The 27914-nt window shown below is 42.6% G+C and overlaps 1 protein-coding gene across 6 annotated transcripts in view; it reads left to right on the forward strand.

Moving 5' to 3' along the window:
- The window catches only part of SPEN (spen family transcriptional repressor), a 79411-nt gene extending 52788 nt beyond the window's left edge, over positions 1–26623 (forward strand). For 3 of the 6 annotated variants that reach the window (XM_066606306.1, XM_066606312.1, XM_066606310.1), the window contains 12 exons: positions 4142–4305; positions 5480–5680; positions 5848–5999; positions 8240–8365; positions 8830–8943; positions 9586–9699; positions 10674–10774; positions 11657–19415; positions 20630–20998; positions 22712–22906; positions 23276–23434; positions 25195–26623. In XM_066606306.1, the coding sequence (XP_066462403.1) occupies positions 4142–4305; positions 5480–5680; positions 5848–5999; positions 8240–8365; positions 8830–8943; positions 9586–9699; positions 10674–10774; positions 11657–19415; positions 20630–20998; positions 22712–22906; positions 23276–23434; positions 25195–25326 (9586 nt within the window). In that variant the 3' untranslated portion in view covers positions 25327–26623. The remainder of the gene's footprint in view (positions 1–4141; positions 4306–5479; positions 5681–5847; positions 6000–8239; positions 8366–8829; positions 8944–9585; positions 9700–10673; positions 10775–11656; positions 19416–20629; positions 20999–22711; positions 22907–23275; positions 23435–25194) is intronic. The other 3 variants (XM_066606309.1, XM_066606307.1, XM_066606311.1) reach the window with 3 other exon arrangements.
- Positions 26624–27914: the final 1291 nt, after the last annotated feature.

Raw genomic sequence — 27914 nt, forward strand, 5'->3', positions numbered from 1 at the left:
GAATTGCCCCAAGCTCATGTCCATGGGCGTAAAGGTAAAACTCTGCAGGTGACCTGCAGCATTTTACCCTTCTTGTGTGATGCCAGCTCTGCCTCCAAAAAACCGCCTGTGGACAGCGGGTGTACTGCGTATGACAGCGTATCTCACACACATGGTTATGCGCAATGTGACTTTTTTTTAAAAAATTCCTCGCTCTGTTTCATAGCGGGGTTGCAATGTATTGCATATGGACAGCGCTGCATACGCTGCCTATACAAATGTATAGGGCTCACACCGTGCGGTACGCCAAGAAATAGAGCATCCTGCGATCTGTTTCTTCTGCGTATCTACACGCAGTTTTCACACGCTCATGTTAATGGATCAATGAAAGTTCATTAACCTTTATTGACTTCATTCACTACGTGTCACACATCAGTACATCACGTGCATAATATGCAATGAATGCAAATAAGAAAGATGGAAAAAATACCTCTACAGCGCCACCTATTGGATGGCAGCATTCCTTCAAATCAAAGGGACTTCTATAAAAACCAAGCCAGAAAACCGTGCACAGACAGACTGTTTTGGGGTCATTGCCCCTCCTCAGTGTGCAGCAGGTTTCTGGCTTAGTCTGTGAAAGGCCTATGATGTGGATCAGAAGCAGTGTCGTGTCTCCTTAAGGAGAGCACCCAAAAAGTGTGTGAAGACACCTAGGGAGTGAGTGGGTCAGGCAGGGGATGGTATAGTCTCTCCCGGTATTATTATATCTTGACGCCACCGTCAAGTAGGGGCAATCACCCTGAGACAGTTTGTGCGTGGCTTTCTGGCTTGGTTTCATATTCCCAATCATTAAGACTTGTTATAAGTCACTTTGATTTGAAGGAATGCTGCCATCCAATAGATGGCGCTGTAGAGGTATTTTTCCATCTTTCTTATTTGCATAGATTTCCCAGAGGAGCTAGCATCACCTTAAAAGTCTCCTTATTCATCTCTTAGGTGTCCCCACATCCCTTCTGAGTGTTTTTCTTGGGGAGAGACTATACCATCCCCTGACCCACTGGCCCCCTAGGTGTCTCCACACACTTTTTGGTTGCTCTCCTTAAGGAGACGCAACACTGCTTCTGACCCATATGCAATGAAAACACTCCTGTGGCTATGAGCCCTAAGGTGCATTATATAGTATGAGAACCGCTGTCTATGACTGAGCAGGATGTTGTGTTTTGGTCTTGGCATGCATTTGTGTGAGAATCTTCAAATCTAGTGCAAGGGTGAGACATGGAGCACTTGTCCATAGCAGCTAAAAACATTCCATCTCTGTTTTCAGTATGGGCAATGGTTTCCTTTTTCCCTTCCTCCAGCATCTTGTTCTGTGTCCATAAATGCACTGCTCAAAAACATGAAGGGAACACGTAAGCATCGCAGCATAAGGGTGCTATTACATAAGTGTTTTTCCCGTGCAAAACACAGGTGGGGAAACGTCAATTGCTGCCGGCACCTAGACTCCTCCATATGAAAAGCATGATGAGTCTAGGTGTTGGCCGGACAACCTGCAAAAGGGACTGGAGACAATTCCTGTCTCCTCCTTCCCTCCTGATTCTTCTCCAGTTCTGCATTTTTCTGGTGTCCTTGTCAATATTGGTACATGAGGCTCAGCCCAATCTGGTTGTAAAGTTAGTCCTGCTTCTCCAGGATGGCATTTCCTTACTTGTCGTCACAAGAAGGCTTTCTGTGTTTCCCATCACAGTCTCAAAGCATGGAGCAGATGCCAGGACATGGACTGTTACACTCGGAGAGCTAGTCAAGGCCTTGAAAGGGTATCAACAGCATCAGGATCGGAGGAGCACTTCCAAAGCCCTACCAAATAACCTCCAGTGAGCTACTGGCCAAACTGTCAAACACTCCATAAGAATAGAATGAGGGCCCGATACCCTGTAAAGTACCGGTGCTCACTGCCCAGCACCGGGCAGCTTAACTGGCATTCACCAGAGAACACTAGAATTAGTAGGGCCGCCATTGGTGCTCCCATTCTCTTAACCGAGGAGAGCAGGCTCACACTGAGCACGTCTTATGTTCATTGAGATCAGTTATGTGATTTAAGTATTACCTTTAGGCCACTCTCACACAGGCGTTTTTTACAGCGTTTTAAACGCCCACTAAAAACTCTGTAAACCGCCTTCATTGATTTCAGCAAGGTTTCTCAGATGAGCTTTTCGAACACTGTCTGTTCTATTTTAGTGTGTTTAAGCAATCTTTAATTGCAATGATGGAAGGAGTTAAAACTGCCGTTGAAGTATTTGAAAACGCCGTTCTAAAACACTGTAAAACACCACATCTAAAAATGCTGCATTTTACAAACGCCTGTGTGAGACTGGCCTAGAGGGGTTTTCTCATCTCAGTATTACACTGTTTCTGTAACTCCCATTCACTTAAATGAGAGTTAAGAAAATGGCGTAAGGCTTCTGCCTCAGCTTTTTCCGTAATACGTGGTCGGAAAGCACCCATGATTTCCCGTTATCGGTCATCAAACGCTGAGCTGGGAATACCACTTTTAATTTTTTTGAGATGTGCTTGTACTAGCACTCGGCTGTAACTGAATTATATATGTGGCTTATAAAATGTCAAGCGCTTTCCTGCGCCTCTTGTGGTTTGTTTGTAATATTTGCAGCTCTGTCACATTGTGGAATGTGGAATTCACTAATGCGGAATGAGTCATTGTCAGTGCTCTCCCTCCATCTTGTGGATGTAGGGCGCCCCCTGGTGGATGAAGTGCTCTGCTTTTAGTGATTTGCTTTGTTAAAATATATTCTGTTTTAGGATTTTTGCGGTTTCTTTGGTTACTAATAGCCCGATCTGTAATTAAGTAGGTTTGTATGTCGCAGCCTCTTCCACTCAGAAACTGGTCTTACATGTCGTGTGGGTTAGCCGTCCTGCTTTTAATGAAGATCTTTAACCAAAATGCTCCATTTGAGTCTTTGCAACACTTGTCATAGAATCCAATGTGATAAATATATTCTGTGACTTTTTTTCAATAGCTTACACTGCTTATTCTTGCATTTCATCTGTTTCTTAAGGTGCTTGTACACACTAGACTAAAGTTGATGAAAATGTACAACTTCAACCCGATCGATCATTCTGAATTATAACCGTGGACAATCGTTTTAGCTAACCAATGACAGGCTCTCATCTTCTAGAAAGAAGTTGACCATGTTGCAGCTCAGTTGGTCAGAAGATCTTTAGTTATGAAAAATCATTCTTTGAAAGAACTTCCTAGAATGATCTTTCGGCCATTGCCTGGTGTCATTGAACATGTATGGCTAGTTTGAACCAATGGTTCAAGCAGTTTGGCCAATATCGACTAAAATGTGTGGCTGCATCTGTGAAACTACTGCTCACCAGATGACTGACTGATCAGCAGTTCAACCCTCAACCTACTTCCATCTAATGTGTATGGGGGCTTTTAGACTTCATTCAGATTGCGTTTGGGAGCCCATTTTGTGGTCTCCATCTCAGGCTGCAATCTGAAATGGAGACCATAGATATGGTCCCAAACGGTCTGTATGAAGCCTTAAAGGGGTTGCCCTCTTGTAAGCTATTGATGACCTATCTACAGGATAGGTCATTAATAGTAGATCAGCAAGTGTCTGCCACCTGTTCGCTGGGCAAGTGGGCTTGTAAACATTTGTGAGCCCATTTGTGCAGGAGACAAGACAGCTCCGTTCTCACTGCAGTTGCCAGGCATGGGGACTACAGTCAAAATTATTTGACTGTGGTTATTTTGTGGCTATTTCTCTGTGTGTCCATGGCTAGAGCAGTCGCTTCCTTCCCTGCACCTTCCTTGCTATCAGGATTGATTGGATCCGGTGGTGGTGAGCTGGTCTTATTTTTCTTCTGTTCAACTTTTTTTCCCCTATAGAATAGTCCATGGAAAATTCCTGAGGGGGGGAAAAAAAAATGTGTGTGTGAGCAACTTTGCTCAGATGTTTGGTAGATCATTTCTCCATGATTACATCTCAAAGAATTGGTGGTTGATGCACTTTTAATGTTTGACATGTATTGCTGATACTGAATGCTATAGAGGTGTATGCCTAGTAGGCGTATAGTATAAACTGCCTATAGAGATCTGTGTGCTATGGCAAGTCTAACAGCAGTTGTGGTGTTACAGCAGTGATTCCAGCAGCACCTCCAGTGACGAGTCTCCAGCGAGGTCCGTGCAATCTGCAGCAGTCCCCGCACCTCCTTCACAGCCACTCTCCTTATCTCTGGATAAAGATGAACCTCGCAAAAGTTTTGGGATCAAAGTTCAGAATCTCCCTGTGCGCTCGACAGGTAGCGTATGTTTTATTAGTTAGGTGGAAATGGATTATAATGCTGACGAAAAGCTCTATGTCCACCACTGATGGCTCTCAAGCCGGGCTCACACAAATGTCTTGTTACAGCATATTCCATGCAGAGAATACACTGTATCAATCTGCCATAGGCAGCCATGTTGCCGCTCACATGAATTGAGTAAGATATGCGTGCAAGAAAAATTGCAGCATGTTCTATCTTGGTGTGTATTATGCACACATACATGCCGAGATAGTGCATGGCAATTAGCGGCACACAAGCATGTATGAAATGTTGTTGCGTACTTGCTGTGTGGCACCTGCGTGTCTCTCTGCAGGTGGCACGCAGCAAATCACATCCCTCAGAGCCGGGCCTAAGGCTGTGTTCCCATTTGCATTGCAGGCTCTGTTCATGGCCTCCAGCACAGATCCGTCTAAAAATCCACAACAAAATAGTGTAGCATCCTGCACCATTTTGGGCTCATTCACATAAGCGTATGAGTACTACGCTGCGAGTCTCGCAGCATTTTACTTATCGCAGCCCCTACGCTTTGCTGGCAGGGATCGCGTATGAGCTGTGATAGGCACTGCACATGCCCGGGATTCTGACGACATGGACATGCGCAGTGTGACTTTTTTTTAAATTTTCCAATCTGTGCAGAGCGGGGCTGTGTATTATACGCTGTCCATTCGCAGGCATTGCAAAGAGGCAGCACTTCAATACGCAGCCCTTCGAGGGCTGCGTATAAATGCAAAGCAATTAAGCATCCTGAGATTTATTTCTCCAGTTTTTTTTTTTTCACAATGTCCTCTCGCAGTTTCAATGCAGGTGTGAATGGAAGAATGAAAGTCCATAGACTTCCATTGCCTCCATTCACTGCGTTTTGCACATGGGAAATACGTGGTGACAATACACCCGTGCGAATGGGCCCTTTGTCCGGGAAAATTCTGGAAGGCAGTGAAGTCCATACAGCCCTTCTTGATTCAGTCATAGAATGATCCATTCACTGCAGAGTTTCCTTTTTCCTTCTCCTGTAATGGAGCAGGAAAGTGGAAACCCAAACACATATGTGGACAGAGCTTTAGATAAATTGTAATGCAATGGCTTCCTACACAAGTCCTTTTGTATAGTGTTAAATTATGAAGCACTATGAATATTTTTCTTATGTTTCCAGATACAAGCCTTAAAGATGGACTTTTTCATGAGTTCAAGAAGTACGGAAAAGTCACGTCAGTGCAGATACATGGCGTATCTGAGGAGCGATATGGTCTGGTCTTTTTCAGGCAGCAAGAAGATCAGGAGAAAGCACTTAATGCCTCAAAAGGCAAACTGTTCTTTGGAATGCAGATAGAAGTGACAGCATGGGTAGGACCAGGTAAGTTACCACATCTGTCTCCATGGAAGCAACATAGCATTGTTGTGATTCTGTGAACATCAGTCATATAGGACTATGAATGAACATTAAGTTCTGCACTCTGTGGAATATTTGCTGTCCCACACCATCATCACAATGTTACAGAAATCTTAATGTTTTTCCTTCAGAAACAGAAAGTGAAAATGAATTCCGGCCTTTGGATGAGCGAATAGATGAATTTCACCCCAAGGCCACTAGAACTCTCTTCATTGGCAACTTGGAGAAAACCACAACCCACCTAGATCTACAGAACGTTTTTCAGAGATTTGGGGAGATTGTGGTATGTTGGCTTGCAGCGTCATAGAATTCCTTTATTTTCTTTTTACTATTTTCATCTTTTGTGAGTTGTAGATTTAAGGGTTTGCTCTTTAATCAGTAATGATTCTTGATGAAATACGATTTGATCAGTTAAAATGCTTTAATCCCTGAATAATTACCCACTGTCATTTGATGGTGAACTGCACAGGCCTCTAGTCTTCAGTTTTGTCTTTTGGCGTTGCAGCTCCAAGCCTCCTGCAAGCTAGCAGGAGCTGCTTGAGTGTGGACAGTGAGAATTAAATAGCAGTTTATGCCCGCGTCTGTCTTGTCTTTTGAAGACCACATATTGCTCAGTGAGCGCTACATAGTGAATAGAGGAAGCAAAGATCATGTCATCGCTGGGTACCTCCCGGCATGGCGTAGCTGCTGGGACTTAGCATACTTAAATCAGCTCTACCAGTGACTAATGTCATAACAGGGCGCTGCTTTAATGATTAAGTGAAATTGTCCCCCAGAGGTCTTTTTGACTTCTTGGAAGAAAAGAAAAATATAAGTAAAAAAAAAAAATTCATAAAATATAAATAAAAGGGATACTAGTACTGCCCACAGCAACCAACACCGTCGTCATAGCTGCCCCATTCACCCAAAGCTATACATTATTCTTGTGAAGTAACTGCTATACATTAAGGGTTATTTGGCTCCAACCGATCTCACTTAATGACTGATTCTATAATAGCATCGACAGCTGTATTCTAACATCAGTTGGTCTGACAGTCAATGTGGATATGCTATTTTGCACCGAGCGAGAGTATGAGTAGCAATCTACAACCGTATTTCACGGTATTTTTCAACTAAGGAACTGGTGGTCAAATTGCAAATCCACCAAAAAACCATTCTATCATCTAGATATATTTTTTTCTTCACCTACCCTGGTGCTGACTGGTCCACAGGAAAAGGACTATATATGAACTGATGGTATACGTACCTTTTGCTCCTGAGGAACTATCCAAAAATCGGATAGGGAAACGCGTCGAGCCTATCTTTGAGCATGAATTTATTCTTTAAACACTACCATTTTGGCATGACGGCAAGCTGTGAGCCTGCATACTCCTACTTGCCGTACGCCGGGCCAATCTTGGCCTCACACTGGTAGATTTAATACTACCAAGGTACAAAGAGCTTGTTTCCGCGGGTCCTGGTTAACAGTAATATCGATATGCACCATAATCAGACCCAGAAACAATAACTCTATATACGAACAATTTTTGTGGTATCATTGGGGATTCACTATATGACTACATATTTATATAGGTGTTTTGTCACCAATCGTCTAAGGGTATATATACACCCTGTCTGAGTAGATTCTAACACGACTTGTGCATCTAGACCTGACGTGCTCTACACCATCTACTCTTAAAACAAATCGTGTCTGTATTAATACCTATATATATTCCTTTATATATTACAAGGGATAAATATACTTACCTCTATGCACTATCGTGGTGCTGAATCCCCCATCTAATTCCAAACCAGGAAACCAGGGTTCTTTCTTTGGTTTTTTTCCCTGTTCCGTCTTGATCTGTGTGTTGTTTTTGTCAGTGTAAACCAATGTCTTTTAAAATAATTTAATAAACGTTATTAATTTTTATCTATATCTGTGAAGGGTTTCAAAAATTACATATAGATTCTCATACCACTGTGACTTCTTGTAAAGCTATACATATTATGTTTCAAAATAACCAAATATGGCACCTATTCTAACACATTATTTTAGTGTCAGTTCACAAATGTATAGTATAAAGAGATATCTCTTTTCTTTTTACACAAGCTACCCCAAATAAAAAAATAAAAGAAAATATTTCTCTAAAAATATAGTAATAACCAGCCCTACGGTGTCGTGAGGGGAAAAAGGCACAAGAATTTGGGTAGCCCAACAAAGTGTCATTAAACCCACCACATCTGCAGTATTATCAAAAAGTGTTCTTTAAAGGATTAAAATATTGATCATTTTAATTTCTATCTTGACTTGTGCCATGCGTTTAGCAATGTGCACTAAGTACAGGAGTTCTCTGTAGGGCATGTAGGGCTCTTACTTTTGTGATCCTCAGACTCAGCCTTTACTTGTGATTGATCTGTCTCTAGTTCTGTTTATGTGCCAGACCCTTTATAATCCATTTCATGTGTGGCACACATGACAGGTTGTGCATTCATGTTGCTTCTGCCCTATTGATCGTAACTGAATTAATCTCCTTTGCTGTCCAGGATATTGACGTTAAGAAGGTGAATGGTGTACCTCAGTATGCGTTTTTGCAGTACTGCGATATTACAAGTGTCTGTAAAGCCATTAAGAAGATGGACGGAGAATATCTGGGAAACAACCGGCTGAAGGTATACATTTTTAGCGTGAATCAGCATTTCCCCCCCACTTTAAACACTAGTACGGGCCCCAACTCGGTGAAATACAGTTAACCGCAGTACGGCTCGTGGTTTCTTGCTGCTGTTCAAGACAGTGGTTAAAATCCACTACTCGATAATTTAGTTGCTTCATTCTGATTATATAGTGGTTGGGTTTTGCTCTATCCCTCTTCTTGATGACACATTGATAAATGATAGAAGTATTTTTAATAAAACCTTATGAATGCAATTACAAAAATTGTTTTGGGCATGTTTTAAATGGCCTTGTAAGCAGTCTGAATTATTCATATATGTATGTTATGTAGTTCTTCAGAGTACTGATAATGAAATGGTATTATATGCGGCTGATGACACCCTATACAGAAGCAACGGGTATATGCATTTAACCATTTGAGTGTGTACTAGTGATCTTACACGTTGGCACATTTTATTCACAGCTTGGTTTTGGGAAAAGTATGCCTACCAACTGTGTGTGGATAGATGGGCTGTCTTCAAGTGTCACCGAGCAGTATTTAACTCGCCATTTTAGCCGTTACGGACCTGTGCTTAAGGTATGTTTACCGATACATTAGACAATATATACTTGTTAATCCTGCATCTTCTTAAATTCTTTCCTGTCCTTTCATCCTTTTAATTACAATTACATATATCGTCAGACACAATGGCCTTCTAATCAGAGCAAAAACTAAATTTTGAGTTGCAATCAGCTGGTCTGACTGTATTTGTAATAGTCATGTTATAGTACTGTACACGTATAGGATCAAAGCCTGCCCCCATCTGTATTGCCCATAATGTGTGAGCTTCGGCTTTTCCCTGACAGCAGTTTGTGGAGAGGCGCAGTATACATTGTACATCCATATATTCATTGCTAAGTGAGGCCGCGCTCATTCATATACCTCTCTACAAGCTCACAGCTGTCTTACCAGTAACAATAAACGCTAAGGATTTCATATGGAATACATTACATTTGTTAAAGAGCCCGATGACCTTTAAAACTGGAGACAAACCTATAGTCAATTAGACCTCTCATCATCAAGTCAATAATGGATTCCATTTTGCTACGTGGGATACAAGATGGCCATTAAGTCAGAATCCTCATTGAAACGAGACAAGATGAACGCTGATCTATTACCAAGTCCCCAGTGGACGCGGCTCTTATGTTTCCTTGTTTTTGTTTTGTTTTTTCCTGACAGGTGGTGTATGATCGCTTTAAAGGCATGGCCCTGATTCTCTACAATGAGATTGAATTTGCCCAAGCAGCTGTAAAAGAGACCAAGGGGAGGAAGATTGGTGGGAATATCGTTAAGGTGTGCAGAGACCACCTTAATTCATCAAAATTTTAAATCCTGAAATTAGTAGGATTCTCTAGCAAGTTCTATTTTTTTGTTAAACCCATGGCAGGGGATTCATAATACACTGGAAAGCTACTAACTAAGCACAGCTTTCCCAGAGCCTGTAGGCTGACGTGAAGCATTTAGCAGCGGAGCGCCTGCCTTTTGTCTCTGAGCATCTTGTTGTTGTCATTTCTTTAAACTTCTCTTGTTACTGGTAAGCAGTTAAATCTCTACACTAAGGTAACCCTGATCATTTTGGTGGGAGGTTATACCTTTTCTAAATTGGGTCTCCATGTTGCTTTTATTTTACATTTCTGTGTTTGGTCAGTGAAACATTCCAAATCTTTTTATCGATGTATAGCATTCCCCCACACAATGTATAGGCTTGCACACACTGCCGTTATACATTCTCCCAGTGTCTAGAACCCCTGCCTATACCATCCCATTTCCACTTTCCCTGTAGTTCTATCCTTCCTCCTGTTATGTCTTCTTGTGGCGTTCTCATGGTAACGTAGTAGCTGCTTCCATCTCCAGTGCTGTGGAGAGCTATAACAGTGCAGAAAGCAAACTTTTTGCATTTTTCATGTGATCTCAAGTCTTCTAGATTATGAGAGAGATTTGTAAATTTAGGTTTAAGTTTAATTGAAGGATGCCTCATGGCCTAATTTTTTTTTAAACTAAACGGTTTCCAGATAAGATTAGGAACAGATAATACTACATATTGACCTAATAATCATTTTGCTGCTGCATGGGGTGTACAGCAAGCTTTAACACCGTGTAGGCGCCTCGGTCTTTTTTTTTTTTTTTTTTTTTCCCCCTCTCCTTTACCTTCTTTTGGAAAAAGAAAAGTCTGAAACTAGTAAGATTTTTATAGACATCCCCCTTAAAATAAATGGAGTCCACATTTTCTGTTCACGTAAGTTGATGAAAGTATGGTTTTCTTTTAGGTGGATTTTGCAAACCAAGAAAGCCAGTTGGCTTTTTATGGTTCCATGGAGTCTTCAGGACAGGACATTCGGGATATCTATGAAATAATATCGGAAAGACGGTGAGTTTTCTGCATTGTTTGTAATTATTAATAATCTTTTTATAGCGCCAACCTATTCCGCAGCGCTTACAAGACAGAGGGAACAGAAACAAAACCACGGTTACATGTAGTAATCAATTGATGGAAACAGTAGGGTGGAGGGTCCTGATCCAACGAGCTTACATGCTACAAATAATGGGGTGATACAGAAGGTAAAAGGGGTGGACAGCGATTGCATGAACGAGACTCCCCTAAGGCTAGGTTCACATCAGCGTTTTGCTTTTTTCTTCTTCTGTTCTGTCTTAGGAACAGGAAAGCTGAATCTGTCCTGTGATGGAAAGAAAACAAGGCTGGATAATTGCCATTGACTATATATGGCTTCTGTCAAGCCCTCCGGCATTTTCCCACACAAAATAGCGCAGCATGTTGCGCTGTTTCAACCAATATTTTCAGGTTGATCTCCTCTGGAGGCTCTTAACGGAGCTTTAACGCAAATGTGAACAGAGTCTTAATACTTTTTCAACATGAGCAAAACTGTCCAAATATAGGTATAAGCATGAAACAAGCTATTTTGACAGTAGTAATGAAGAAAGCTTTCAATGAGCAGACACTAAGAATCTTTGCAATGAGTGCAGGTTTGGTATGATTTTTGCATAGGTTTGTTTATGCCTAAACATAAGAGTGAATATCAAATGGGGGAAAACTTACATTGCTCTTTATTTTTGAACCAGTCCTGTTTTTGCTAAAGGTTTACCTTCCTAAAAGACATAATTAAATCCTCATCTGGTGTAAATAGCCTTTATGTTACATACAAAGCTGTTGTAAGAAATGTTGTAAAATTTGTATATTTTATCACTTGCATCAGAGCTAACTTGCTTTCCCCCCCCCCCCTACCTTTTCTAGAAGCGATGAGACCCGAAGAGGATCATACCATGAATTTCCTTCCACGGAACGACCTTATTATGATACTGTCCGGACTGCGGGGACATACCAGGAGGAAACTAGAAGAGAGTACCCTGCTAGGAGCAGAGAATTCTACCCAGACTGGGAGTCATACCAAGGCGATTATTATGAGCAGCGATACTATGAGGAGTCAAGAGAATATAGAGACTACAGGGATCCATTTGAACAGGACATCCAGGAATATAGTTACAGACGGGAAAGAGAACGGGAGCGAGAACGTTTTGAGACAGATCGAGCGCGGGATAGTGAGCGGAGACAGATAGAACGTAGCCAAAGTCCAACCCATTCAAGAAGACCTCAGAGTCCTGCAGCATCCCCATCACAGTCTGAAAGAATTACCAGTGACCCAGAACATAGAATTTACAGTCACTCCCCTGACCGAAGTGGAAGTTGTAGTTCAGTCTCCCCTTCAAGGTTTGACAAAATTGACAAAACTAGGACTGATCGCTATATAAAAAGTGACAAAATAGAAAAGGAGCGCACTTTTGATTCAGATCGATCTGATAAAGAGAAGCGGCTACTGCGTAAGGAAAAGACAGAGAAAGGTGAAAAAGACAAATCCGATAGGTCAAAGCGAAAGTCCAAAAATCATTCAACAAGTTCCCAGTCTTCTGAAACAGATCAAGATAATGAAAAGGAGCCCAGCTTAGAGAAACAGAAAGGCAGTGCCAAGCAGCTGGTAAAAGAGAAAAATGATAAGGACTGTACATCTAAAAACCGTTTGGACCTCATGCCTTGTGTTGTTCTTACAAGAGTAAATGAAAAGGAAGGGAAAGTTTTTGATACTCCTGGCATAGATAAAGCTTCAAAGAACAAGATAGATGGCGAGTCTATAAAGTCCCCTTCATCAGATCAGAAAATTCAGATGATCAGACTTGAGCAGCCCAAGTTTGAGCAACTTAAAGCTGAATCTGCAAGAACTAAGGTGCCAAAAGAGAAGTTACTATCCAGCCACATTGAAGTTGTGGACAAGGAAGGCAAACCGAAACTAAAAAAGCACTTAAAGTTGGAGCAACCTACAGAGGGTGCCATGGCTGCTGATTTGGACAAGTTAGAAGCTCGTAAAAGACGCTTCGCCGACGCTAACTTGAAATGTGAACGGCAAAAAATTGACGTTCGAAGGAGTAACCAAGATGAGGATGACAGCCGTTTAGGTTTAAGGAAACCCCCTGAGCCTGTATCTTCAAGAGACTTCACCATAGGGCGGGAGGCTGATTTTGAAAGAAAAGCTTCTAGGAAGGATCTTTTGAAGAGAGACGGTCGGAAAAACAAATCTGAAAGACTTTTCACTATTAACAGCCCCAAAGATGGCCAAGATCTGTTGTCTGTTGCGGTGTCTGGGCGTTCAAATTTGGATCTGCCGTTTCGTTTAGGAGAATCAGTAGACGAACAGTTTGAATCTCCAGAACAAGCTTCTAAAAAGATGACCTTCATGAAAAATATTCAGCGGCATGCACTCTTGTCAGAAGATATTGATAAAGACTCCCCTAAAGATGACAGAAAACTTTACAGTCATCTTTCAAGAGAACCAGTGGGCATGGAAAGATCAGAAACGGAAGAAAAACTTGCAATTGACATTGATCACACTCAGAGTTACAGAAAACAGATGGAGCAAAACCGCAAGCTGAAGCAACAGATGGAACTAGAGATTTTGAAGTCTGAAAAATTCAGAAGTCCAAATAAAGAAGCAGAGGAATATGAAAGACGCAGCCTCGTGCATGAAGTTGGGAAGCCTCCACAAGATGTCACCGATGACTCCCCTCCAACTAAAAAAAAAAAGAATGATCATTTGGATTATGAAATTACCAAACCAGAAAGACACTATAGAAGTTCTCGCCAGATAAGCGATGAATCTGAAAGAATGGCTTGTTCTCCGGGAATGCGACCTTTTGCATTTAATGAGGATGATTATACAGTTGGCTCCCCAAGATTAATACCGCTCAAAGAATTCAAAGAGTCACCCCATGTAGATGAAAAGAACACATTTTCTAATGTGGCTTTTAAAGATGAACATTTTAAATTGCTATCTGGTGAGTCTATCAAGAGGGAAAATATTACTGAGCCTTCCAAAGGTAAATTAATTGCTATGAGCCCCGAAGAAGAATATAGCAAATGGGATAACCAACTTAAACAAGATAGCAACAGAGTGGATATTAGCTTTCCTAGCAACATTATTAAAAGAGAGGCCATTAGAAAGCGTCCCAGAGACCTAGAACCTGGGGAAGTTCAATCAGACTCTGATGAAGATAGTGATCCCAAACCGCTTTCCCCCAAAGTTTCTTCTCTATTAGACTGTTCAAGGTTCTCTTTTTTATTACGGGATGGAGAAGATAAGTTAAGAGACAAGGAAGATCGACTGACTGGTTCATTGGAAAGAAATAAGTTTTATTCATTTGCACTAGATAAAACTATCACCCCAGATACAAAAGCCTTATTAGAGAGGGCAAAATCACTATCTTCGTCTCGTGAAGAAAATTGGTCTTTTTTAGACTGGGATTCCAGGTTTGCAAATTTTCGCAGTAATAAAGACAAAGAGAAAGTTGACTCTGCCCCAAGGCCTATACCATCGTGGTACATGAAAAAAAAGAAAATCAAAACAGATTCTGATGGTAAATTGGATGACAAAAAAGAAGACCACAAGGAAGAAGAGCAAGAAAAGCAAGAACTTTTTGCCTCTCGTTTCCTTCACAGTTCAATCTTTGAACAAGACTCAAAAAGACTCCAGCACTTGGAAAAGAAAGAAGAAGATACAGATATAGGCATGTTTCGTCCTTATGGCCGACAGCTTTCTTCCGATGGGATCAGTTATGCTTCAGACCTTGTTCAAGAACCAGTGGTCCTATTTCATAGTCGATTTGTTGAGCTCACAAAGATGCAGCAAAAAGAGAAAGAAAAAGAACAAAAGCCAAAAGAGATAGAAAAAGTTGAAGAAAAAGAGATTCGACCAAAAACTCCTGAGTCTACGCCAGAGTGCAAAGAACGAGAGATTAAGTCACCAGTGTCTGTTGTGCCAACACCAGTAACACTTCCCCAACAAGAGCTTGTAGCACCAATCCAAGAAAAAGTCTCTGCTGACAAAACACCACCGCATTCTCCTGAGACAGTAGAAGAGAAGCTAGCTGAACCTTGTGAACCACCTGTTGAGGAACCCAAACTGCCCACTATGGTCACCCCTATTCCTGCATCGACCCATCCACCTCTTCCAGGCGAAGCTACTCAAGTTGTTGGAGAAACTGAGACACAGCCTACTACCCCACATGTACTTGAAATTACAAGTACAGAACAGCCCTCCTACTTGGACACAAAGCCACCAACACCAGGAGCTTCCTTTTCCGATATGAGTGCTGACCCAGTCACTGAACCGAAGAAGGATTTGCCCGCTGTTTCTCCTTCCAAGCTTGATAAAAAGATAGAAGAACCCATTGAGGCCTTAGAAGAAACGCCTGTTTTTACAAGTAGTGAGACAGATGTATGCCAGAAATCAGAGACTCTCCCAGATGAAGCTGAACCTCTTATTGCTGAAAATGACATAGAAGTAGAACCTCTTAATGCTGTAAAAAATAAAAAGGCTGCTAAAGGCAAAAGGTCAAATGCTTCAGATAAGCCAGCCACTAGAAAAAGTGTCCGGATTGACCGTGAGAAGCGTAATAGGTCGGCATCCCCACGCGGAGAGCCGCAGAAACTTATTGAAATAAAAAGCGAACATGAAAGAGGTTCGAGGAGCACTGCAAAATCTCCAAGTGCTGTTCCAGAACCTGATGTCCCAGAACCAGGTTTTTCTCGAAGACTTAGAAAAGGTAGGCCTGTTTATAGTGTCACAGGAGATAATGATGGGGTGTCTTCAACTAAAGAGTCTACAGAGACGCCCCGATCTACAAGAAAGAGACCAGAAAAAGAAGTTACAGAAGCTCCGGTTATTGCTCCTTCCACTCCAAGAAGAGGACGGCCACCAAAGGTTCGCAAGAAAGTGGTCGGTGATGTATCTCCTATCAAAGCAGAGACGATAAGACAAGAGAATGAAGCTTCAGAAAGTAAAGAAACAATTGAAAATGCAAAACCAGTAGAGGGGTGGCGTTCTCCACGTTCTCAAAAACTGGCTCAGAGCAATTCTCCATTGTCCAGTAGCCAACAGGGTAAAAAGAGTAAAAATGACCCAGTACCACAGGCCCAGGAGAGTTTAGCAGAAACCAGTGAAGATGGCAATGGCACAACTGAGCCACAGGCTGAAGAGTCCTGCAAAACAAGATTAGACAAGGAAGAAATTAGTGCTGTTGATCCAGATGTAAAAGATGTAGAGCCAGAGAAATGTCATGCAGAGAAACCTATTGAAATGCCTGACAAGAAAATATCTCTGGAGAAAGGTACAAAACCCAAAGTTGGAAGGCCAAAAAATCCCAAAAATATTCCTCATTTGAAGAAGGTAGAAATTCGTCTTAATGCTGTTGATGTGAAGGATGCTTTCAGGCAACATGAGGATACAGAACCCGTGGTTGTTTCTCCTGTTAAGATCAAAAGCCCTCAGAAAGAAGATAATGTTTCTCCCCCATTTACAAATCCCCCTGAAACTACATCCTCTGAAACTGCTGACAAAGATACGGTCAAAGAATCCAAGATTTCATCTGAAGCTGTGCAGCTGGCACGACAGATAGAACTGGAGCAAGCCGTCGAAAACATCGAGAAGATCACCGAAACTGCTGCCATTCCAGCTTATAAAGAATCCCAAAGTGGGGAAGTATCTGAGACTCGTTCAGAAGAGGATGGGGATAAACCCGCTCACCAGGCCAGTGAAACAGAATTGGCGGCAGCTATTGGATCCATTATATGTGACATTTCTACTGACACAGAAACCTTTCCTCCTGCTCCAACATATCCAGCTGAAAGGGAAGCTGAAATTCCTTCTGAAACAACTACAGCTGCTGCTGCTTCCCAGCCAGATGACTTGCAGCCTGAGACAGACCAGGCAGTAAATCTCATCTTACAGGCTGATACTACTCCTAGCTCTGACTCTGCAACTCCTGCACCTGTGGTACCTGAGCAGACAGAATCGCTTGAAAGTAAAGAGCCATGTGTTGGCTTCAATGAATCATCGAATTCTGCCAAAGAATGTGAATCTTTACGGGGTGTCCCTCCAAAACAAAAGGGTCGTGGTAAAGGATGCAGGAAAAAGCGAAAAATTGGTGTTAAGACCCGTGACACCATGCAGAGCAGTGTGATCGTACATGAGAATGTTCAAGGCAAATCTCCTGCAAAAGATGAAAAGGTCTCCTCAGATGAAGGTCCAAAAGAGCAACCTGGTGAGGAAACTGCATCCTCCAACCCTGATAATCCAGCTGTGGATATAAACCTGAATTCATCTTCTGACACAATTTCGAAGGAAGGAGATGAGGAGTTTAAAGATGAAGAATTGTCAGGTGCTACCAATTTGAGTGATTCGCCCCAACCTCTTTACATCGATGATGTTAGTCAGAGCAGTTTCAAGCTACGTTCAAGTACTGAGAGCGCCCCAGTTACTCCTCCAAGTGTAACTGTTCCTACGGTTCTGTCTACTACCCCAGGGAAAACTGGAGCTCCAGTGTCCTCGTCCCCTCTTGCACATTCAGCTCCAACAATTATGTCTGACTGGATTGTTAGGCATGAAGAGAATTCTTCCATTTCTACTCCACCTCCTGCAATGCCCCCTGATACAAAGGCTTCTGATGTGGATACAAGTTCGAGCACCTTAAGAAAGATATTAATGGAACCAAAATACGTGTCCTCAGCCAGCAACACCCCAAGTATCGTCACAGCAGCTATCTCTGACCCTGTCCCTGCGTCACATGTTGAAGAGCCCACTCATCCTCAAGTAGAAGCTATAAAGCCAGTATCTGAAGAAAAATCGACTGTTCCTCTTACTAACACGGTAGTCCCACCAGCGGCTGAGGCCCCAGCTTTTCAAGAGAAGGGGGCTATAGTGGCCCACAAGGCTACTTCCGTTATTAGCAGAATGCCTCCTAGTTTTGATCCTGATGATTTGCCAAGGATAACATTGGCAAAGCATCCACAACATCAGCCTGCTCCACATTGCATCCCATCTCAGAAGATTAAGGTGAGACAAAATGCTAATGACAGTCGGGCCAGCATGAAGCCAACAATGACCGTAATAGAGGAACGACCCACTGAAACTGGGCCAAGCCCTGGACTCCGAGTGAACACATCACAAGGAGTAATGCTATTAAGTTACTCTGGTCAGAAAACAGAGGGGCCGCAACGAATCAGTGCAAAAATCAGCCAGATTCCCCCAGCGAGTGCTGTTGATATAGAGATTCAGCAGTCTGTGTCAAAGTCCCAAATCAAGCAGGAACCACTGGGTCCATCTCAGATGTTGCCAAAAGGACCTCCGACTCCTTCGGGTTACCCACAGTACAACACCTCACCAGTCATCTCGAGCATAAAACAAGAACGGTCATCACTGGAGAAATCTGAATCGAGCCACATTAGTGTTCCTAATGCATCCACGCAAACTGGAGCAGTGAAAGTGCTTGCCCAGAACGCCGCTCCGGTTTTAATGCACAGCCAGATGCTACCTGGTCAGATGGTTCCTTCTGGTAAAAAGATAACTGAGGTGATGACAGAGTCTAAAGTGCTTCAGAATACTAATATGAGCCCCCACCATCCTTCGTTATCGAGCAAGATTCAACCAGAGGCAAACCATGTGGCTTCTGGATCCAACACGCCTACAGACAGGGCTCTTCCACATCTAAATATTAAGCAAGAGCCTCATTCACCTTGCACTGCTAGTCATTCACCATCTCCATTTGCCAGGTCTTGTCACCCCAGTGTTACAGCTTCCTCTGCCTTAACTAACAATGCCTCAGTTATGCTGGGTTCAGGGTTACCAGTGCCTCCATACATCCCAAGCATGCACCCGGAACAAACCGTTATTATGCCACCTCACAGTGTAACGCAGCCTGTGTCTCTAGGGCACTTGTCTCAAGGTGATGTCAGAATCAATACCCCGCCTCTGCCAGCGATGCAGTATGGTATACGACCAGAAGCACTTCATTCTCCAAGAGCAGCTATGCAACCTCAGATGGATGTCAGGCCTCAGAGATCCAGCACTCCACAGCCAGCGACTATTCGAGAAGTGGTACTGCCTACATTGTCTTCCCAGCACGCTGCAGATGAGGACATGCATTACCACCATCCTGTGGGCCGAGGTTCAGCTCATGTTCAATCTGAAGTCCTGATGATGCAGCATGACTACCGTATGCCAACACCAGGGAGGCGCTTAGATCCTTATAGTGTTCCACAAGATGTCATTTTGTCTCGTGATGGACGCATAGTAGTGCACTCTCACATTTCTGCCGTTGGTGAACACCATCAAGAGTCTAGGCGATCCCGAACCCCTGAAGGTCCGGTAAAGACTCCTCCTGCCAGTAAAACGCCACAACCTGTGAAGGAATTGGCCAAACAACCTGATATCAAACTAACTCATTCCCAACACAATGATGCCAGAATGCTGAGCGGCTTGAGCTTATCTCAGCCAGTCGTAGTATCACATGGTGTGCCTCTCATCCATCCTTCTGGGAGCTCATTTCACGACTATCGACCAGTGTACACAGACATCCCGAACTATTATCCAGCTGCTCAGCTTTCCCATCCTCAGTTCTCTAGTGCTTCAGCCATGGGTTTACAGTCACGGAGTATGACCCCATCCCAGGTAAGGGGTTTTATGGAAAATATTCAGTCACAGCTTTTACAGAAGCTTAATATTCATGTTTGCTGTTCTGAATTTCTCATTACATTTGTGTTTATAGACCTGCAACAAGTGGTCGTCATTTAAGGATGCCTTGGGCTAGCTGAATAGCTTTGCAACTCCTGACTCATAGCTTTTCTTTTGTGCCTATTTCTTGCATAGTGAATCCCATTAAAATTGGCTTTTGGAGCTTTTGAGTCTGTCAAGTGGGTGACCTCCAATCACCGTCAATTAAATCTGATATTCATTGACAAGGGTGGAGACCACCTACATGGCAGATTCAAAGAGTTGTGAGCTGAATCGAAGGGACTGTTCACTTCACATTTTTAATGTATGTTTAGTGCATACATTAAACGTACATGAATAAAGTATACAAATATATGTAATTTTAAGCAAACGTATGTTGTTACACTTATAGCCCATACGTATTTATGCGTTTTGTGTAAATTTTTACGTTAAAGACATAGACTTTACAGTGAAAAAACATTATTTCTCTAATAAAGTCTTGTAGTTGAACAATTTGTTTCTAAGGCATTTGAGAACAAAACCGTATACGTTAAGTATATGGAAACTTACAGCTTTAACATTTTCATACATTTTCTATTTGGAATAATGTGGCAACAAAAACAAAGAGCAAATGTTAGTTGTGAAACAGAAATAAGTGGTACACTGTGCTTTTCTGTCCCACAAAAAGAAGTACACAAATGAAAGGGAGGGCGAATGTGGTCAAAAGTGTGAACTTTTAAACTACGTTTGACCAGTTTTAAAAATTTCAATCAAAACATATACACTTGACCAATGGCTGAAACGTGATGCGAACAAACCCATAACAGGAGTCTATTCGGGAAAATGAGATGAGGGGAGTAGACAAAAGAAAAGCTGCGATAGTCAGCGGGGGCTACAGCTGGCCCAGCTGATTCGAGGACATGACAGATCCTCTCTAATAAGAAGTAATGGCATGGATAAAGTCCAGCACCAGAAAAAAAATGTTAAAAAATTGTGAATACAAACATGATAATTCCCACCCACGTCTATATCAAATTCCCTCAGAAAAGATTACTTTTTAATTAGATGATGCCAGAGAGTTCTTTTTTTAATTCCAGACCTCACAGAACATGTGATTTTGTACATATTGCCTGCAGCTTTCTACTTGTAACGCTCACATGTATTTCTTTCAGGGAGGTCCTGACAGTGAACATTCACACTCAAATCCACCCGGTCGAAGCAAAACACCACAAATCGGTCAAGATCCTAAGGTAGCGCAGTCATCGGTTAATGAGGCTCATCATGCAGCCCTTAGCAGGCATACTGGTCAGATTGAGTCTCACATTCAGCACCTACAGAGAGCGTCAGTGGATACATCTCAGACCTCCTATCCGTCTCCGGTTACCATCAGTCTAAAACAAGATCTGCCCTCCCCTCACCAGTCTCAGAAGCAGGCCACCTTCATGTCCTCGACAGCCAGTGCTCTCCAACGGTCAGATGTCCAATCTCTTCCCAAACAAGAACCTCCACAAAGATCAGTGGACATGGTGCAGCTATTGACGGTGAGTTGTTTTGTCTTAATGCAGGCCAGAATGGGGAATACATACTTAGAAAAAGTATTTGCGCCTGAGGGACTTTTTCATGTTTGATTTGATAGCCATGTTGAACCGTAAAGCATTTTTGTAACAAGATTATGTCTGAAGTTGCTGATCTGCAGTCCGAGAGGGTTGACACAATTGTAAGACTACATAAATTTTTCCCCCTACAGTGCATTGGTAGTGTTAAACTACCAAATCAGGATACTTGTATTCTGATTGGCTAGCACTGCCCACTTAATCAGCTCCAGTCAATCAGGGAGCAGTGCACAGTTTGCATGAGTTACAAAATTGCTCTGGCCATCTTGGATGGCCAATAATCGGACTGAAAACTGGCAGAAAGGAGGGGTAACAACTGAGGAAAAGTACAACTGCAGGTGGTAATCCCCTCTGGTCCCTGTACACTGAAATTTTTCTCTCATTTTATAAGTAGTATGCATAAATTGGCTAGTATTCCCTTGTTTTAGTTATTCATCCCTTTCCTGAAAATTTCCTGAGTCCTCCTCAGGTGGTCATGTGATCTCATTGTGACCATATGATAACTGTCTCTGTTCCCTGGAGTCACTATTTCATTCAGCAAAGCTTCCTGTTTGATTAGACTGCATGAACTGTACCACACAGGATCTTCACAGAGGGGGACAGACACTCTTATTGCAGTTGCTGCTTATGATTAGAGGCTCGTGTCACAGTTATAATGAAGACGACGGCTCCTCCTCTTGACTATGTAATTATGGTCTTTAGCTTATTTAGGAGAATATAGAGGGGAACTATAATCACACTGTCCTCAGTTAGCAGAGATGTTACTAGCTCTAGCTGGTCATGTGATGCTCTGCAGTTGCATCATTGAATTGATAGCACAGCATATGGAATGAGCACTGACCTGCTCATTGTCGATCAGCACTCTTTACAGATGATCTGTCTGTGTATAAGGACTCTTAGAGCTGATCCAATGCTATGATTGTGTCACTTAAATTACAGCAAAAACACATATTTCCATCCCTGCACGCCTCACCAATATAACATTCTCAAGGGCTTCTATGTATATTGCAGTCACTTCCATCCAGTGCAGTCTACGGTCTGGTGCTAATCAGACACCATCTTGATTTTTAAATTGTGCCCTGCTTGCTTTTTGTGTATACAGGCAGAAGATCATAGGGTGATAAATGATTGTTAATATGATCTTATATCCTCATACAGCTACCATTAGTTGGTTGCAGATCTGCCCGTTTACACAGGAAGATGTTCAGCTAACCAGCAAGCATTGTTATGCTTTCATAAATGAGACTATGAGCTGATGTTTGTGCCTGCTTGTTAGGCTGTTTAAAAGGCCCTTAAGGGGTTGTCCCACTTCTAGCTGTTTGCTGCAGGAAGCAAACAGCTCCATACATTGTATAGTGGCCCGGGTTAGTACTGCAGACTGAGTTCTATTGAAGTGAATGGGAGTCAGCCTGCAGTACAATCTGGACCAGCGTGCAATGTACAGAGCTGTCTGCTTTTTGCAGAAAAACAGCTAGAAGTGGGACATGCCCTTGAAGTCTGTAACATGCAGTATTTTACTTTATTACTGCTCTGTGTATTTTTTCGTGAAGTACTGTCTAATAATGTGGCCATTCGTTACTTCACCCGACTTTTACCTCCATATTGTCGCTGCTTACTTATTTGGTGTCTGATTTTTTTCAGAAATACCCAATTGTCTGGCAGGGTCTCCTAGCGCTGAAGAACGACACAGCTGCGGTACAGTTGCACTTTGTTTCCGGGAATAACGTGTTGGCGCACAGGTCTCTACCAGCCCCAGAGGGAGGACCCCCACTGAGGATTGCTCAGCGCATGCGACTTGAAGCCACTCAGCTAGAAGGGGTTGCTCGCCGCATGATGGTGAGGGTTCATTTTAAAAAATTACATCCAAACCCAGAGGCTAGATCCAAGTCATCCTTTATTACATGTCGTATACATAAAGTTGTCTTCGTGTACCATAGACCTGCATTACTAATGCAGGAGACTTGGCACAAAAGCTAAAAGCCTCCAAAAAGCAATACGGATCCAAAGTAAAGAGGAAATGGGAAATGCCAATCCATGTAATTGGAAGATGAGGAGGGTTTAGACAGGTGTGAGAAGACAAAGCCAGCCTTTCACAAAGTCGTTTGCTGTTCATTCTAGATGTTTGGTGGCAGAATGCTAACCACCAGGCGCTGCAGTCAGTTCAGATGATTATTGTACATACAATTTTTCTTTCTGTGTATGCAGGTGGAGAGCGACTACTGCTTGTTACTTGCTCTTCCATGTGGTCGTGACCAGGAGGATGTGGTCAACCAGACAGAATCGCTGAAAGCCGCATTCATCACTTACTTACAGGCAAAGCAGGCTGCTGGCATCATCAACGTGCCCAATCCAGGGTCCAACCAGGTACAGTAACATCAGCTGTATGTGATTATACTGATGACATTAGAGCAGTGATGCATTTTTCTATAGGTTCAACACAGCATCCACATAAGGCCCCCATACACATTAGACTTCAGTCATTTAAGCCCGTGAATAATGGTGAGGCCGGGGAACTTTGTAATATGTATTAAGCATGTTGGAACAAAATTCATCATATGGGGATGTTTCTCATACCATAGTGTTGGGCCATACGAGGGATCATGGATCAGTTTTAATATATCAAAATACTTAAAGAGATCATGTTGCCCTATGCTGAAGAAGAAATGCCCTTGGAATGGGTGTTTCAACATGACAGTGACCCAAAACACACCAGTAAGCGGAAAACTTTTTGGTTAGAGGCAAATAGGATTGAGGTAATGGAGCAGCCAGCCCAATCTCCTGACGGAAGTTGGTAGACTCTCCTGCAGTACAGATGTCAAGCAGTTCTTAGAAGCAGTGGTTATGCCACTAAATATTAGTTGAGTAATTCAAAGTAAAGTGAAATTTGGGGTTTTCCAGGGAGAATACTATTGATGACCTATCCTCAGAATAACTCCTCAATAGTTGATCGGCTGGGGTCAGTCGCTCGGGACCTAGACCAGTCAGCTGAGCGGGCACATGCTGTCAACGCCGCAAATACACAGGTGTTGGAGCTGAAGCAGTGGAAGTCTCCGCGCCAAACTCTGTGTAGTGGCTGGCGCTTGTAATTGCAGGCACGGCTCTCATTGAAATCAACGTGAGCTCTGCCTGCATTTACAAGCTCTGGCCACTACATTGAGGTCGGAGATGTCCACTGCTTCAGCTCCGACCTCTGTGTATTTGCGGCGCTGACAGCATGTGCCTGCTCAGCTGATCGGTTGGGGTCCCGAGCAACGGATCCCAGCCGGTCAACTATTGATGATCTGTCCTCAGGATAGGTCATCAATAGTATTCCTCCAGGAAAACCCCTTTAAACATGGTTTTCAGTTAATACATTTTTGAGTTTTTATAGAAACATGCTGCACTGCTATTTTTTTTCGAACAGCTAAAACTTTCACTTTCCTTACTATCTGTAATATATATATCTGGATTAACTCAAACTGGTTACATTTTGTTATTGTTTTCATTTAGAATTGAATATATAGCATTTCCAGTGCATTTAGGCGGGCTTCACACGATGAGATTTCAAAACCGGAACTTGCGAACGTCACCTGCGGTATTCCGCGCCTATTGAAAAAATAAAAAATTCACATCTTCGCTCAAATGAGCGGATAGCAATTGTGATTACCGCAAGCAGATTTAAAATCGCGGCATGTTCTATTTTTGCGCGGACTCCACATGGACTACTTCCATCGAGGTCATTGGAAGTTGTCTGACCCACAGCCCATTCACAGTTGACATTGCTGATAGGCTGCCAGTACCCGCGTCATCACCTAGTGACGGTGCAGGAAAGAGAAACATTTTTAAAATATCTGTACCACGCATGACAGCAAAGGCAGGTATGCGGGGTTGGGGTCAGAGCTGGCAACCGCATGAAGAATCCGGCTCTGCCGTGTGCCGCCGGCGTAATGGAAATAAGTTATGATTTGTCGCTTTATGTTCTTTTCAAAACTCACTTTTTTTGAACACCACTTTACAGGCAGCTTTAGCATACCAGTCTGTCTGAGATTACAGTCTCTAGATAGCTCTAAGTAATGATGATGAGGTTCATGTCGTGGGTTCACCATCATTTATTTTGTCTCACATAATAATTTCTTGTGTTTCAGCCGGCCTATGTCCTGCAGATCTTCCCACCGTGTGAATTTTCCGAAAGTCACTTGTCCCGCCTTGCACCGGACTTACTAGCCAGCATCTCCAACATCTCTCCTCATCTAATGATCGTCATTGCATCGGCATGAGACCACGCGCTGCCATCAATAACAACGCACTAAACCGTTAGGAAATAAAGTTGCTGAGTGAGTTCTCTGTCCCGCTGTGCTGTGGAGGATTCACGTCCCGCCGGACAGAGCTGGCGTTGCTGCTTCCCAGGATGTTTACATATTGCTTATGGATGAGCTGACGCACACAGGTGGTTTGATGCAGCATTACAGAAAGTGGTGTCGGCTTCCACGCCTGAAAATGTGGAGTATTCCAAGATGGTGGTTACGATTTGTGTGCTTTTTTTTTTTTTTCCTTTTACTTTTTTTTTTTTTAATGGAAAAAAAAGAAAAAAGCTGAACCTGCCTTTGCACTAAATTAGTGACATGGACCTTTGTACAGCATTCCCTGCCCATCCCACCCCTTTTGCGTGTGTCATATTTTAAGCGACATGCTGTGATATAGAGAAGCCTGAATACAATGGACTGATGAGCAGAAACCTGTGAATATTGGACTCCTGACCGAGGAAAAGACGCAAAGGACGTTTGCTAATAAGGAGACATAAACAGCGGCGGCCGGTCGCCGCCGTCTTTTGCAGCCGGTCTGATCTGCTCGGAGGACTTCTCACTCCTTTTCATTTGGGATGTACAGTTTACATGGGGAAAACATACAAAAGGGAGATCTATTTTCCTTTCCTCGGATATTCTAGGACTCTCCATGGGTGTGTGTATATAAGTATATATAATATATATTATATATATAAATATATATAATACGGACTTTAGAGAAATCAGACCCCACGACATAACTTTTTTTTTAATCTGTGCCAAAAATGTGTTTTCAGAAAGAATCTTATTTTCATACTCAGACGTATTGTCCCTCATTTGTAAGTGCTTTTCATTAAGACATTTCTCCGCTCGTCGCAATCTGTGAGGAAGTGTTATACACTTGGACAAAAAGACTTTTTAACCACCCCTCCCCCCATTATCCTTCTATTTCTTCATTTTTTTTCAGACACCTCTTAATTTATGGATTTTCTTCCCTTTCCCATCCTGGATTTTTTTTGTGTGTCCATTGGATTACAAACTTTATTAAAAAAAAAAAAATTCAGATGCAGTTTCTCTGCTGTCGGATTATAATGTGGGTGCATTCTCCTGTATGATATAGGTTGATGGGGTTGTATAGTTGTAATCTATTACTTGCCTGTGATCAGAAGAGTTTATCACTAGTAGATTGGCAGAGGTTCAATGTTAATGATCCCCACCTATCAGCTGTTCCCTGTTCGCTCATGCACTTAGTCATTTTTGCAAAAAGATTTTATTAAATATTTTGCACAGATTTTTTTCTGCAGCTTCTACATATCAATGGATATAGACACTGCAGATCCCCCAGTGGGGCTGGATTTATGCTTGATTTTCCTCTGCACTCTTCTCTTCAACCTTCTTATTAGCTAATCAATGACCACAACAAACTTTCTTTGTTGTAGTCATAAATTAGTAAATACGTCATGAATGGACTGACCATAAATGTCAGAAATAACTATTCAGCTGGGCTACCTCTATAACAACCAGGATTGGAGATTATGCTAATCTTGCCTGTTAGAGCATTGTTTCTCAACTCCATTCCTCAAGGCACCTCTACAGGTCATGATTTCAGGATACCCTGTGGCAGTGTCTGAGGCACTGACTATAATTACATCACCTGGGTTATGCTGAGGAAATCCAGAAAACATGACCTGTTGGGATGCCTTGAGGACTGTAGTTGGGAAACACTGTCTTAGAGGAGGCTGATGTCAATAGTGACCATACCATCTAAGTGGTTTGACAGAGGGAGAGAGTTTTCCCATCAGCTGACCTCAATTGCAGTGTCCTGCTAAGTTGTAATGGCTGTAAGGGGGGTCTAGCAAAGTCCCTCAGGTCTTCAAGGGCTGTATGCCTATTAGGGTCCATTCCCATGGTCATATATTTAGCCCATGTGCGCCCTATGTATTCCTCAGACAGCATATGGCCCCATCTATAATAAACTGAGGCTATTCAGATGGCCATTTCTCCCCTTCTCCCTCCCACACACGAACCAATGGTCTGTGTGGGGAAAAAAATTGCTGCATGCCCTATGCTTGTCTGTTTTCATAGATGAGAACAGAACATGCAATGTGTAGAGTCAGTGGCATTTGGACAGCACACAGATGGGTGTCCTGAATGCTGGCTGATGTGAATTGCACCCGAACGTCTCGCACGCAACATTCAAACAGCCTAAGATTGCTATTTCAGTTTGCTACTGACTGGCAACGAAGCTTTGATATACTGAGTATCAGCAATCAGAAAAAGAAACCCATATATTAAGGACAGCAGCACATGAACGTACCTCGCTTTTGTAGAGGGAGGCTGGTGAAGAAATGCAGGCTTAGAGACAAGGGTCTGGATGCATGACTCATATAAACACATGTAGAGCCGCATACAAGGTTCCAATAGCACGATACTCACAGGTTTAAAAGTGCTTCATCTTTATTCAATGCACTCATGCACATAAGCTTGATCTGTTTGATCAGAAAAAGATATAATCCCGTATCATTATAATTATTGTGACCCGTATTATCGCTGTTTTACAAACCACGTGGTGAACGTCACCT

The sequence above is a fragment of the Eleutherodactylus coqui genome, chromosome 6, assembly GCF_035609145.1.
Source record: "Eleutherodactylus coqui strain aEleCoq1 chromosome 6, aEleCoq1.hap1, whole genome shotgun sequence".
In the NCBI taxonomy this organism is placed as follows: Eukaryota; Metazoa; Chordata; class Amphibia; order Anura; family Eleutherodactylidae; genus Eleutherodactylus; species Eleutherodactylus coqui.